This window comes from Argentina silus, assembly GCF_951799395.1.
Source record: "Argentina silus genome assembly, chromosome: 22".
NCBI classification, from domain to species: domain Eukaryota; kingdom Metazoa; phylum Chordata; class Actinopteri; order Argentiniformes; family Argentinidae; genus Argentina; species Argentina silus.
The window spans coordinates 6,526,858-6,539,357 of NC_139676.1; the positions used below are offsets into that span (position 1 = coordinate 6,526,858).

At 47.6% G+C, this 12,500-nt stretch overlaps 2 protein-coding genes across 3 annotated transcripts in view; both read left to right on the forward strand.

Annotated features, from left to right (window-relative positions):
• LOC310821860 (zinc finger protein Aiolos-like) overlaps positions 1-2,452 on the forward strand; it is a 14,530-nt gene extending 12,078 nt beyond the window's left edge. For both annotated transcript variants that reach the window (XM_083694121.1, XM_083694122.1), the window contains exon 8: positions 669-2,452. In XM_083694121.1, coding sequence (XP_083550247.1) covers positions 669-1,321 — 653 coding nt within the window. In that variant the 3' untranslated portion in view covers positions 1,322-2,452. The remainder of the gene's footprint in view (positions 1-668) is intronic.
• Positions 2,453-5,700: 3,248 nt separating this feature from the next.
• Positions 5,701-12,500, forward strand: part of LOC310821492 (protein AF-17-like) — a 20,246-nt gene continuing 13,446 nt past the window's right edge. Inside the window, exons 1-8 of the mRNA XM_083693567.1 lie at positions 5,701-5,927; positions 7,412-7,491; positions 8,348-8,402; positions 8,644-8,753; positions 11,051-11,154; positions 11,346-11,439; positions 12,095-12,211; positions 12,420-12,500. The exon at positions 12,420-12,500 is cut by the window's right edge and continues 6 nt beyond it. Of these exons, the coding sequence (XP_083549693.1) occupies positions 5,819-5,927; positions 7,412-7,491; positions 8,348-8,402; positions 8,644-8,753; positions 11,051-11,154; positions 11,346-11,439; positions 12,095-12,211; positions 12,420-12,500 (750 nt within the window). The 5' untranslated portion in view covers positions 5,701-5,818. The remainder of the gene's footprint in view (positions 5,928-7,411; positions 7,492-8,347; positions 8,403-8,643; positions 8,754-11,050; positions 11,155-11,345; positions 11,440-12,094; positions 12,212-12,419) is intronic.

Consider the following 12,500-nt stretch of genomic DNA (forward strand, 5'->3'; position numbering starts at 1 on the left):
CCAATTTCTACCTCCACCAGCCTCCCCTGAGCTTGGCTATAGTGTGGGCTGCTGTCTAGAGCCCACCGTACAGCCCCCGTACTCTGTCGCAGTGTTTACCATAGGTTGTTTCTTAGGCAGGGCACAGAAGCCCCCCCGAAATCCACCTCCAGGGGCTGCCGTGACCAACATTTTCTATTGAGTTCTATGTCAGCCAGAATGTTTTAGGCAGGGCAGAACAGATTCCATGGCAGGGGGAAACACGGCTCTGTTGTGTCTGAGTTTGGTCCAGGTGTCTATCTGTTGGTGAGGAGCGGTGGTTGGTACTGAGTACTGAGGTCTCTCTCTCTCTCTCTCTCTCTCTCTCTCTCTCTCTCTCTCTCTCTCTCTGTGTCTCTGTCTCTCTCTCTCTCTCTCTATCTCTCTCTCTCTCTATCTCTGTGTCTCTCACCCTCCTCCTCGCTGTGTAATGCACATCTGGTTCTGTGGAACAGGAAGTGTGGTTAGTGCTTCCTGTCTTCCTCCTGCTCAGTCCTGAGGGTTAACCTCTCTCTTTCTGTGTGTGTGTGTGTGTGTGTGTGTGCGTTTGTGCATGTGTGTGTGTCCGCGTGCGTGTTCATGTGTGTGTATGTCCGCATGTCCGTGTGTGTGGGTGTGTTTGTGTGCGTGTGTGCGTGTGTGTGTTACAGGTGACAACGGTGTCTGTCTGGACCTGAGCTTCAACAAGGAACTGATTCACCGCACTGATACCATGGACACCACCCTGACCTCCCCAGGCTCGGACCCCCACCATCACCCCCTCAACACGGGCCTGGCCCCCGACCCTCCCTCCTCTCACAGGCCCTATCCCATCCCCCTCACCCCCCTGTCTCTCACCAACGGCCACAAACTGGACCATGCATCCGCAGGCCTCTCCCACCACCACCACCTCTCCCGGCCCAGCCAGGGGTACTCCAGCCTGGACTCACACCACGCTGAGAACCCCCAGCTCTCCCAGCCTCTCTACAGCCTGGGTCACCTTCTGGGGGGACCTAGTCCCCACAACGGCCTCCCGCACCCCCACAGCCAGAGTCACCCGCTGCCCATGCCCCCCCCGGAGGCCCTGAGGGTGGTGAGGGGGGAGGGGGAGACCGGGGTGGGTGTGGGGGTGGGGTCAGGGGCGGTGTACCCCTGCGGTCACTGTCGCGTGTTCTTCCTGGACTATGTCATGTTCACTATCCACATGGGTTGCCATGGCTTCCGCGACCCAATGGAGTGCAACGTGTGTGGTCATCGGAGCCGGGACTGCTACGAGTTCTCCTCGCACATCGCCCGCGGGGAGCACCGCCCGGAGCTGAAGTAGCAGAGATACACATACACACACACACACACACACACACACACACACACACACACACTGATAATGTATACTCAATTACATACATTGTGAACACACACACGCACGTACAAGTAGAATCTCAGGAACCTTTCAAATTAAATAGTTTTACAGTAATCAACGCCAGTGTTACCACACACACTGAAATGTAGCATTTCAGGAGAGGTACTGTAGCATGTATTGGTAGAGCATAACCCTGCCTGGACTTTCAAGGAGACATTTTATGTAAAATAATACATTAAGATATTTTCTTTTAGGATAACCATTAAACAATGTGTGTTTCTATGAATGACTTTTATATAGAAAGAGCAGTTTCTCAGGGAGGTTGAGCCTCAGAAGAACATTTGTTAGATTTGTGTTTCTACTTTTGTCAATTATATTCAACATATGTGTAAATGTCAATATTGTTAATATTCCTGATTATATGGCGTTCAACAGATGTTTCACTGTCAATGTTAATATTTGCTGTTAAGCCAACTGCTGCCTTCATATTCAGTGCACGAAGAATACTGTATATACTGTATCCAAATCAGTGGATCTGGTGGAGGTAGAAATTGGAGGACAGGCTCAACGAATGAGGAATATCGTTCCATGCGTTACAATGAGCCCATCCTCCAATTTCTACCACCACCAGCCTCCCCTGATCAAAATGTCCTCAGGACAACCCAGCAGCAAGTTCCTGTTCTTGTTCACTCTGCTGTACATTTTACCCTAACCCTAACCCTGTCGGCTACATCGAGGTGTGAAAATAAAGAGATACCAGTTATTTTGGCCCAGTGCTGACTGTATCTTGTAAAAGAGAAGGCTGCTGAACAAAAGCTTCACACAGAAAAAGACAGCCACTTGTGTGAAGAAACAACAACCCCTTTATGATCTCTAAAGTCACATGGTCTTGTTTTAGCTCTGTGGTTAGTGAAGTGCAGTTTACACCTTCAAAGGCATCATCACTACTTCACACCAGCACCAACACAGCCCCTCTCTCAGCTCAGAGAGAGATGAGTTTGATAGATACAACAGTTTCCTGGATTATATATCTGTCTACTGTATCGCTCCCAGAAGTTGAGTTGTATGAACTGTTCTATGAATACTGGGGTGCAACATTCTTGAAGGGAGATACAGCCCAAATATATCATACCATTTAGCAATACGGAGCCTTATGGATTGATATTAGATGTTATAATTTGTAATCTTTATAATCTGCCACTCCAAGAATTTATAAAGCTGTTTCATTCACACGTGATGAGGTGTTGGTGAGGCATTTCAGTCCTTCAGTCCTTTCACTGTATTCATCTTTTTAGTGAAGATACTCTGGGTTTCCTGGATTATCTATTTTATGTAGCTTTCCTAGAAGGAGATGCTGTTCTGTGAACTCATTAGTGAATCATTTCTGTCTTGAAAGAGGAAGAGACAAATTATAATATACTGTAGTTCCATGTAGATTATTTCCATGTAGACCACGAAGGAAATAAGTCAGTAGACTTTATTGTGTTTTAAATCCTCTATCATTTTGTATGTGTATAGTTTTGCTCAATTGGCTGAGGCAACTCTATATGTCTTTTAAATATATTAAATAAAGTCATTAATTCATGAATTCATTCAAGGTATTCATTAATAGAGATAGACATTGATAGACTTTATCATTTGATTTATCTAGCACTCCCAGACAAATAAAATGTTATCAAAATGTGCTGCGGTATAGGTTTTCTTCCTATGAAAGTGATATAGCCCAAATAAACACATCCTACTTTACAGTCATCAATGGACAGCGTCAAAGATTGATTGATTGACAGAGAAATATTTGTGTGCCTAGTGTGGGTAAGCATGTACTCAAACAAGCTCGCCTTTGATTTTGGGCAGAATGTTATTTTTTTGTTTTTTTTAATTCCAATTTCATCATGGGATTATGTTTCATCATGGATCACATTGTCCAACCCGGATGCTGCTGCTAGTGGCTGCGTTTGCAGCCATACGTTTCATTCGCCAGGCGAACCCCCTCTGGTGGTTAAAACAGGCCATTACAAGTGCATTTTAACAAAGTCAGTCGTCCCATCCACCCAACAACCTTATGTTTAACAAGCTGGAGGCTACCTAGACGGTTGAGCCCGAACCAGAAGTTCCTTGGGAGAGAGCCAACGACACACTAAGGGGGAGGCAGACATCGGAGGACGGACTCATTGGATTTCTACCAACACGCACTACCTCAATGTGACAAGTAACTGAGCATAGACTGAAGTGGCCATGCCTCAGAGCGTGGTAGTAAGGGAGTTGATGAGCCAGTGTGTCTGGCTGTGGGCGGAGTGCTGCCACCCATGTGTCAGTGCTGATACACAGTCACAGTCACGCCTCTCTGCCCTCAGCAGAGAACAGGACAGGGTGTGATCCTCAACCTCCTCCGGCTGCACACATACATGCACGCGTGCACACATGAACACACATACACACACACACACACACACACAAATACAGACACACACACACACACACACACACACACACACACACATGAACACAGATACACACACACAAACACAGACACACACACACACACACGAATGCAGATACACACACACAGACACTGATACACACAGACACATATACACATATACTATACTGCACACACATAAGACATATATACACACACACACACACATACACACACTCAACATGGTAAATGCCCACACAAATACTTTCAAGTATTTGATCTACATCTGGCAGTGAGTGGATGCCTTGTGTCAGCAGGGTTGTAGTCACACCATGTCACGCCTAGCTGGCCTCAGACAAGAAGAGAGGAAGAGAAGAAGAGAGGAAGAGAAGAAGAGAGGAACAGGGTGTCATCCTCTGTTTCATCCAGCTGCCTTCCTCCTCTGCCACAATCTTTATCAGTTCTCTCCATCAGCACTAGTTCCCTTTTCTCTCTCTCTCTCTGTCTCTTTCTCTGCAGGGTAGGGCAGGAAGTCTGAAGAGTAGTGATGTTTGAAAAGCAGGCTGTATTCATGGCATGATGGGCAATATTCAATGAGCTCACTATATTTTGACACATTTTGGTAACATCACTTTATTTGGTTAACAGATGGTTGAATTTGTGTGTGTGTGTGTGTGTGTGTGTGTGTGTGTGTGTGTGTGTGTGTGTGTGTGTGTGTGTGTGTCCTGTCAATTTCTTTTGCTTCCTTAGATACAGAGTAGTCATATTCTGGACACCATAGAATCCCATTAATTCTGAAAATATGCCCAAAACACTCCAAACCGACGATTATTAGAGAGAGAGAATTAAAGTGGGGAAAGGTTTGGGGGTTGTTCATGTCATTGTAACCTTGTCTTGTGTGACAACCCAACCCTTTTGTCTAAACGTCTCTGTCTACCCACAAGGGTCCTTGTGAAGTCCCCTGTCTGCTTCTTCCACTCGTAAAACAATTCACCCAGGAACAATTCAGACACAGACACAGGTCATAAAACGTGTTTCGGGGCAACGCTCTGCAGTGATCAAAGGGAGAAGGTATACAGCGCCATCTACTGGCCGGACCAGGGTCTAACTTTCGCACCCCAGAGATGTCTTTGTACTTCCTAAGATTGGCATGGTCATAATGTAAGAGTCAGATAGGAATTATACATTTAAATCTGAATCAGTGTGACTGCTGGACAAGAGCACTTCTTAAATTTAAGAATGTCCCTCTAATTATTTTATTATTTTTTATTATTTTTCAGTAGAAACAACAACGTTTAAAGCAATAATAATCACTATCAAGACACTTAATACACTTGATATAACCTTTAGGCCTATTCAAAGCCTTGAATATGAATATGTCACTCATATGTAGTCACTGCTGCAAGTCAGTACAAGGTTGTTATTGGGTTATACCAATGGCTGAATTATGGTAATGATTGTTATGGAAATGCTGTGGTTGCTTAGGTTACAGTATATGCCTACAGTATGTTGGCTACTGAACATTTCTGCTTTATGAAGGGATTCCAAAAGATGGCGCTATGGATTTAAAGTGCCTCTATGCACACCCAGGTTCAGAGGACGCATTCATTCACCCAGACCTTGGTTTTTATCTTCGCTATTATATCATTGACTATCGACAGATACATCGAGAAGTCCGAGATGAACTGTATGGCTTTGAGATGAAGCCTATGAAGGGGCTGTAAGTACAGTCGTTAATCATGAAAAACTGACTAGACAACACTTTGAGCAATAGAAATGTTGTCATCCTCGGGCTCACACACAGAAGAGAGTGTGACTGATTCGGCAGATTTGGGCATGCGCACTGCATCGGTTCGACGGGGGACGGGAGGACATCACGGAAAACTCGCCGTAGCCTACCCGAACCCACGCTGAGATTTCATTCTGGGTTACACCGCGGCACGACTACCGACTACCATGTTTGATACACGGTTAAAGAAGTCGGGGACGACTTGACGGTTGGATCGTCGCGGAACCGTTGTAACATAGCCTATGGGAACAGTATGAGGGAAATGGTTGGAGGTTGCTGCGTGTGTTCCGATGAGCGAGGCTGGGCTGAGAACCCGCTGGTGTACTGTGATGGACACGGCTGTAGCGTTGCCGTGCACCAAGGTAACTACACTAACTAGCTTGTCCTATTACTATGTAATTACCGCTTTGAGAAGGATGGGGGGTGGTGATGGTGATGGTGGTGGTGGTGGTGGTGGGTGCGCTCGGCTCGTAGCCTACGTGTGTATGTGAGCGTGTGTGTGTGTGTGTGTGTGTGTGTGTGTGTGTGTGTGTGTGTGTGTATGTTTATGTGGGAGGGGGTGTTATTTCCTTCAACAGCATGCGCTGGTGGTGTGAGTGATGTTTAGAGAGAGCAATATGGAAATGACATGAAGCTAAGATTATGGCGCCCGACTATTGCGGTTCGGTTGTGTGGCTACAGGCTATTCGATACAAAGTTACGCAGCGTTAGTATTGTCTACTATTACAGATTCAGACTAGCTGGCCTTTTGGGCCTTTCTAGGATACATTGTGTTCCTCTACGATGTATCCACATGCTTTGTTGACATCGTTTGTCTCTTCGCAGCGCAATAATGTATCCGGTCAATATGTTCATGCGCAATATGGTTTCGATAATAGTCAAATATGAATCGTCGCTTGTGTTACTGTACTTTTAAGAATAGATTCATCTTCAAAGGCCACTCAGGAGTTGTGAACACACCCTCACATCTGCATATTTGGCCTGAATCCTTTTGGGGGAAACTGTGAAAAAAGGAAATGTGGGATTATCCAATTTACACTATCAAATTATACAGCCCTATTAATCATAAACGGATGCACAGCTGTTACACATTAGCAGATTTAGCAGATGCAAAGTAATGACTTGCATTCAGGCTTCTACTTTCTTAATGAAGTTGACCTGAATCTGATTTGTGTTTTGGGCCATTGTGTCATGTTATATTATGTATGTTATATTACATGTCCAAAACTTCACTTTCATATTACTGACATAAGGTGATTGTGCTGAATATCGAAGTGGAATGTTTTCCATCCAAAGTAAAATCGTTTTGTTTGGTCACATTTGGCATTCAGTGGAAGAGCTCGAACGAAGCCTCACGTGGACTTTTCCACATCATACTTGTACCTCCCAGTTCCAGAACTGTCCTACCCAGCCTGACATCCTAGCTCATTGTTTAAAAGGACAGTTTGTTCTCATAACCCCACCTGATTCCTATCTCTGGTCGTCCCAGATCTGCCCGTGCTATTGGCCAACTTCTATGACTGTGTCGTTACTAGTTGTCATGACAAACTGTTTAGCATGACAACGACAGTAGGACTTGGCTGACAGCACAAAGACATCTGGAGGGACCAGCTCAACCCCCGGTCAGTAGGATGTTGCTGACCCTGAGATGGTTGACTGACACAGATTGATGTAGGCGGTCCTCCAACGAGGAAGGACTCATAGTTTGACGGTCCATGGGGCCCAAAAGAAGTAGAGAAACACTGCGCTAGGCAACCTAATGTAAAAAAACCTGAATAGGGGAATGTTGTTGTGATCACTGTCCTACCTGTTGTTTCTAAACGTACCTGTGTTTGTGATGTCACAGCGTGTTACGGTATCGTCCAGGTGCCGACGGGGCCGTGGTTCTGTAGGAAGTGTGAATCTCAGGAGAGAGCTGCTCGCGTGGTGAGTACGAATGACCCCTTGACACTAGACACTAGACACTGCACACTACACACTACACACTAGACACTACACACTAGACACTACACACTAGACACTACACACTAGGCATTAGACACTAGACACTAGACACTAGACACTACACCCTAGACACTACACACTACACACTAAACACTACACCCTAGACACTATACACTACACCCTAGACACTAGATACTACACCCTAGACACTACACACTACAACAGGGGAGGCCGGTGGAGGTAGAAATCAGAGGACGGGCTTATTGTAATGCATGGGATGGAATGAGGAATGGTATCAAACATGTGTGTACACCATTCCTCATTTCATTCCATGCATTACAGTGAGCCCGTCCTCCAATTTTTCCTCCTGGACACTAGACACTTGTTTAGATCTGATAGGATTAGGCAGCTTCAAACGAGATTGTAGGAGCTCTGCATCGCCCTCTGATTAAACCAGTCCACGCTGCCCTCTGCCTGCGTTGCCCTCTGATTAGACCTACACAAGCATCTAAACTGAAGAGGCTGTGACTTTATCATAAGTAAAGGGTCTGAGGAATATAACCTATTGTGTGTGTGTGTGTGTGTGTGTGTGTGTGTGTGTGTGTGTGTGCGTGCGTGCGTGCGTGCGTGCGTGCGTGCGTGCGTGCGTGCGTGCGTGCGTGCGTGCGTGCGTGCGTGCGTGCGTGCGTGCGTGCGTGCGTCTGTGTGTGTGTGTGTGTGTGTGTGTGTGTGTGTGTGTGTGTGTGTGGAATCACTTTACTTGGTATAGTAATAACAGTGTAGTCTTGTTACTGAGATGGCTTGTTGTATAAGGTATAATCTCTCTCACCCCCCACAGAGATGTGAGCTGTGCCCTCACAAAGATGGCGCCCTCAAGAGGACAGACAGTGGAGGTGAAGCACTGGACAATGTCCTCTCCCCTCCATTTTTAGCCCACAAACTTTCTCTCCCCCTTTTATTGAGCTCCTGAATGTGTTTGATGTTTGGTGTGTGTGTGTGTGTGTGTGTGTGTGTGTGTGTGTGTGTGTGTGTGTGTGTGTGTGTGTGTGTGTGTGTGTGTGTGAGTGCGTGCGTGCGTGCGTGCGTGCGTGCATGCGTGTGTTCTGATACTATCACACCCTGGTGTTTCTGCAGGTTGGGCCCACGTGGTCTGTGCTCTCTATATCCCTGAGGTGCAGTTTGCCAATGTTCTCACCATGGAACCTATAGTCCTGCAATACGTCCCCCACGAGAGATACATCAAGGTATCTATCTATCTATCTATCTATCTATCTATCTATCTATCTATCTATCTATCTATCTATCTATCTATCTATCTATCTATCTATCTATCTATCTATCTGTCTATCTATCTGTCTGTCTATGTGTCTGTCTGTCTGTCTGTCTGTCTGCCTGTGTCTCTCTCTCCCTTCCTCCTCCATTCTCTCTCTGGCCCTCCCTCCTTCACTCACCCCCTTCTCTCTCTCTCTCTCTCTCTCTATTCCTGTATGTCTGCTGTATGCCACCTCTGTGTATCATCCAGTCTCCATGCTTTCAGGGTTTAATAGTCTTGCCTTGAGTGATGCCCATTCAGAAGAAAAAATCAATACGTACCATACGCTGCCCGCCTGCCAGACTTCTGAATGAAAGCTTTTATATGATAGGATTACATATCTATTAGAGTCAATGGCCAGCTACTGAGCTGCTTGGTATAATGTGTGTGTGTGTGTGTGTGTGTGTGAGCGTGTGTGCCCGTGAGTGTGTGTGTGTGTGTGTGTGTGTGTGTGTGTGTGTGTGAGAGAGAGAGACAGAGAGAGAGCCTGCCCTGGTATCATATTACAGTGCCAGCTACAGTAAATTGCATGCAGCTCTGTCCTGTCAGAGCCATTCATCCAGATTTGCTCCACCCACATTCTTCTTCTTCTTCTTTGAGAGAGAGAGAGAGAGAGCGTTTGAGTGGACAGTGTGTCCACCCTCCCTTAATGTGCGGTCATATATCCAGAGATCAGGGGGAGGCTGGTGGAGGTAGACATCGGAGGACGGGCTCATTGTAATGCATGGGATGGAATGGAGGTATCACCTCATTCCATCCCACGCATGACAATGAGCCCGTCCCTCAGATGTCTACCTCCACCAGCCTCCCCCCTGATCCAGATGCCAGGGGCATGGCCTGGCCTTTAGAACTACATATGGCTGACATCTCATGCAGGAGGGAGGGAGGATACTGTTGGAACACAACCTGAAGAGAGTTGAAGGAGGAAGGGGAGGAGGAATGGGGGGGGGAGGAGCAGAGAGGAGGAGGAGGAGAGGGAAGGGTGGAGAGAGTGAAGGAGGGGTACAGAGATAATTAGGGTAGAGAGAGAGAGAGAAGGGGGTGAGTGAAGAAGGGAGGGGGAGAGAGATAGGGTAGAGAGAGAGAAGGGGGGTGAGTGAAGGAGGGGGGTAGAGGGATAGAGAGAGAAGCGAGGGGGAGAGAGATAGGGTAGAGAGAGAGAAGGGGGGTGAGTGAAGGAGGGGGGTAGAGGGATAGAGAGAGAAGGGAGGGGGAGAGAGAGAGAAGGGGTGAGTGAAGAAGGGAGGGGGAGAGAAATAGGGTAGAGAGAGCGAGAGAGAGAGAAGGGGAGTGAGTGAAGAAGGGAGGGGGAGAGAGAGAATAGAGGAGGAAGGTAAGGAGTGTGCTGTTCCTTTGTCCTGCACCTGTTGCTAGGCCTCTCGTGCCCCCACAGCACAGCCCCCTGTGTGTGTGTGTGTGTGTGTGTGTGTGTGTGTGTGTGTGTGTGTGTGTGTGTGTGTGTGTGTGTGTGTGTGTGTGTGTGTGTGTGAAGAGTTATACAACGTGTGTGTGTGTGTGTGTGTGTGTGTGTGTGTGTGTGTGTGTGTGTGTGTGTGTGTGTGTGTGTGTGTGTGTGTGAAGAGTTATACAATGTGTGTGTGTGTGTTTGTGTGTGTGTGTGTGTGTGTGCCTGCTTGCGTGTGTGTGTGTGTGTGTGTGTGTGTGTGTGTGTGTGTGTGTGTGTGTGTGTGTGTGTGTGTGTGGAATGTTTCATAATAGGCTGTTATCAGTGACAGGGGAGAGTTGAACATGGTGAGGCTGACAGGAATGCTATCACCCAGGCGGGATTATGGAATTAAATAGAACTTTACTGTTCAGAAACCATTTTATTGTCCAACACAAAGATGGGAACTTGTCTTTGGCTCCACCTCAAAGATAGTCCATGATCATAGCACACATCACACATGAAATTCAAAACACATTACTGGACATAAATGGGAAAAATCCCTGATGGGAAAAATGAAGTTATGCTTTAATAGTCCCCTCATCCTCTCCAGCCAGTGAGATTTACTCCCCGAGCTCAGCCTGGTCCATCTGTAAACCATTTCAACTGAACATGACATCTGAAGTTGATAAGAGGAGATAGGGTTAAGTCATCATTCATCGTTTTTATCTTTCTCTTCCGCCGCTCCTTCCCTCCTTTCCCTCCTTTCCCTCCTTCCCTCCTTTCCCTCCTTCCCTCCTTTCCTCCTTCCCTCCTTCCCTCCTTCCCTCCCTCCTTCACTGTAGACGTGTTACATCTGCGAGGACCATGGGAGAGAGAGCAAGGCAGCCTGTGGGGCCTGTATGACCTGCAACAGACAGGGCTGTAGGCAGGCCTTCCACGTCACCTGGTGAGTGTGTGTGCGTGTGCGTATGCGTGTGCGTGTGTGTGTGTGTGTGTGTGTGTGTGTGTGTGTGTGTGTGTGTGTGTGTGTGTGTATGACCTGCAACAGACAGGGCTGTAGGCAGGCCTTCCACGTCATTGTGTGTGCGTGTGTGTGTGTGTATGTGTGTGTCTGACTCTCCCCCCCTGTGTGTGCAGTGCTCAGATGGCTGGTCTGCTGTGTGAGGAGGAGGGGCCTGAGGCTGACAATGTGAAGTACTGTGGCTACTGCAAACACCATTACAGCAAGATGGTAAGACACTCAACTCTGATGGACGTGAGCGTCGTGTGTGTGTGTGTGTGTGTGTGTGTGTGTGTGTGTGTGTGTGTGTGTGTGTGTGTGTGTGTCTGTCTGCCTGTGTGTGTGTCTGTGCGTGCATGTGTGTGTGTCTGTGTGTCTGTGTGTGTGTGTGTGTGTGTGTGTGTGTGTGTTTGCGTGTGTGCGTGTGTGTGTGTGGTATCATTGTATTTCGTCTCGGGGGGGCGGTTTATGCCTGACCTCGGCCCACACCGAGGGCTAGGCCCACCAGATGAGAAAGTCTCACACGACCCTGATCCACGATCAAGGTCCAACTCTTCCCAAAGGGAGGGTCACTCACATCCTCTGGCCCTCCAGTAGTAGCATCCAGGCCAAAGCACCTCGTCATACGTCTCACACACCCACGCATCTCTAGAGAGGAACCCGGCTGGTGAAACAGTAACAGTTGCATGGGACCAATGTGCAGTTCAGAAGGCTTTTAAGTTAGTTTTCAACAGCCTGTCTGTCTGTCAGTCTGTCAACCTGTCTGTCTGTCTGCCTGCCTGGCTGGCTGGCTGGCTGGTTGTCTATCTGTCTATCTGACTATCTGCCTGTCTGTCTGAGTGTTTGTCTGTATGACTGACTGTCTGTCCGGTATGTTGTTCCACAGCAGAAGAAGATGCGCTCAAGTGGAGACAACACTGGCAGTTCCTTCGGCCACTCCAGGGGGCGCTCTACCTCCCCGGCGCAGGACAAACACGGCTCCCACCACCACCGGCCCAGGAAGGTGAGTGGTTGGGGGGTGGGTTCAATCAGTCTGTCTGTCTGTCTGTGTGTGTGTGTGTGTGTGTGTGTGTGTGTGTGTGTGTGTGTGTGTGTGTGTGTGTGTGTGTGTGTGTGTGTGTGTGAGTGAGTGTTTATGTGCGTGCGCGTGCGTGTGTGTGTGTGTGTGTGTGTGTGTGTGTGTATTTGATGCTAAGCCTCTCTCCCTTCAGAGTCACAAGGACAAGATGAGGCAGAAGGAGAGACATAAAAAGTCGTCTGACCCTCTGGGCTCCTCTCTGACCAGCAGCATG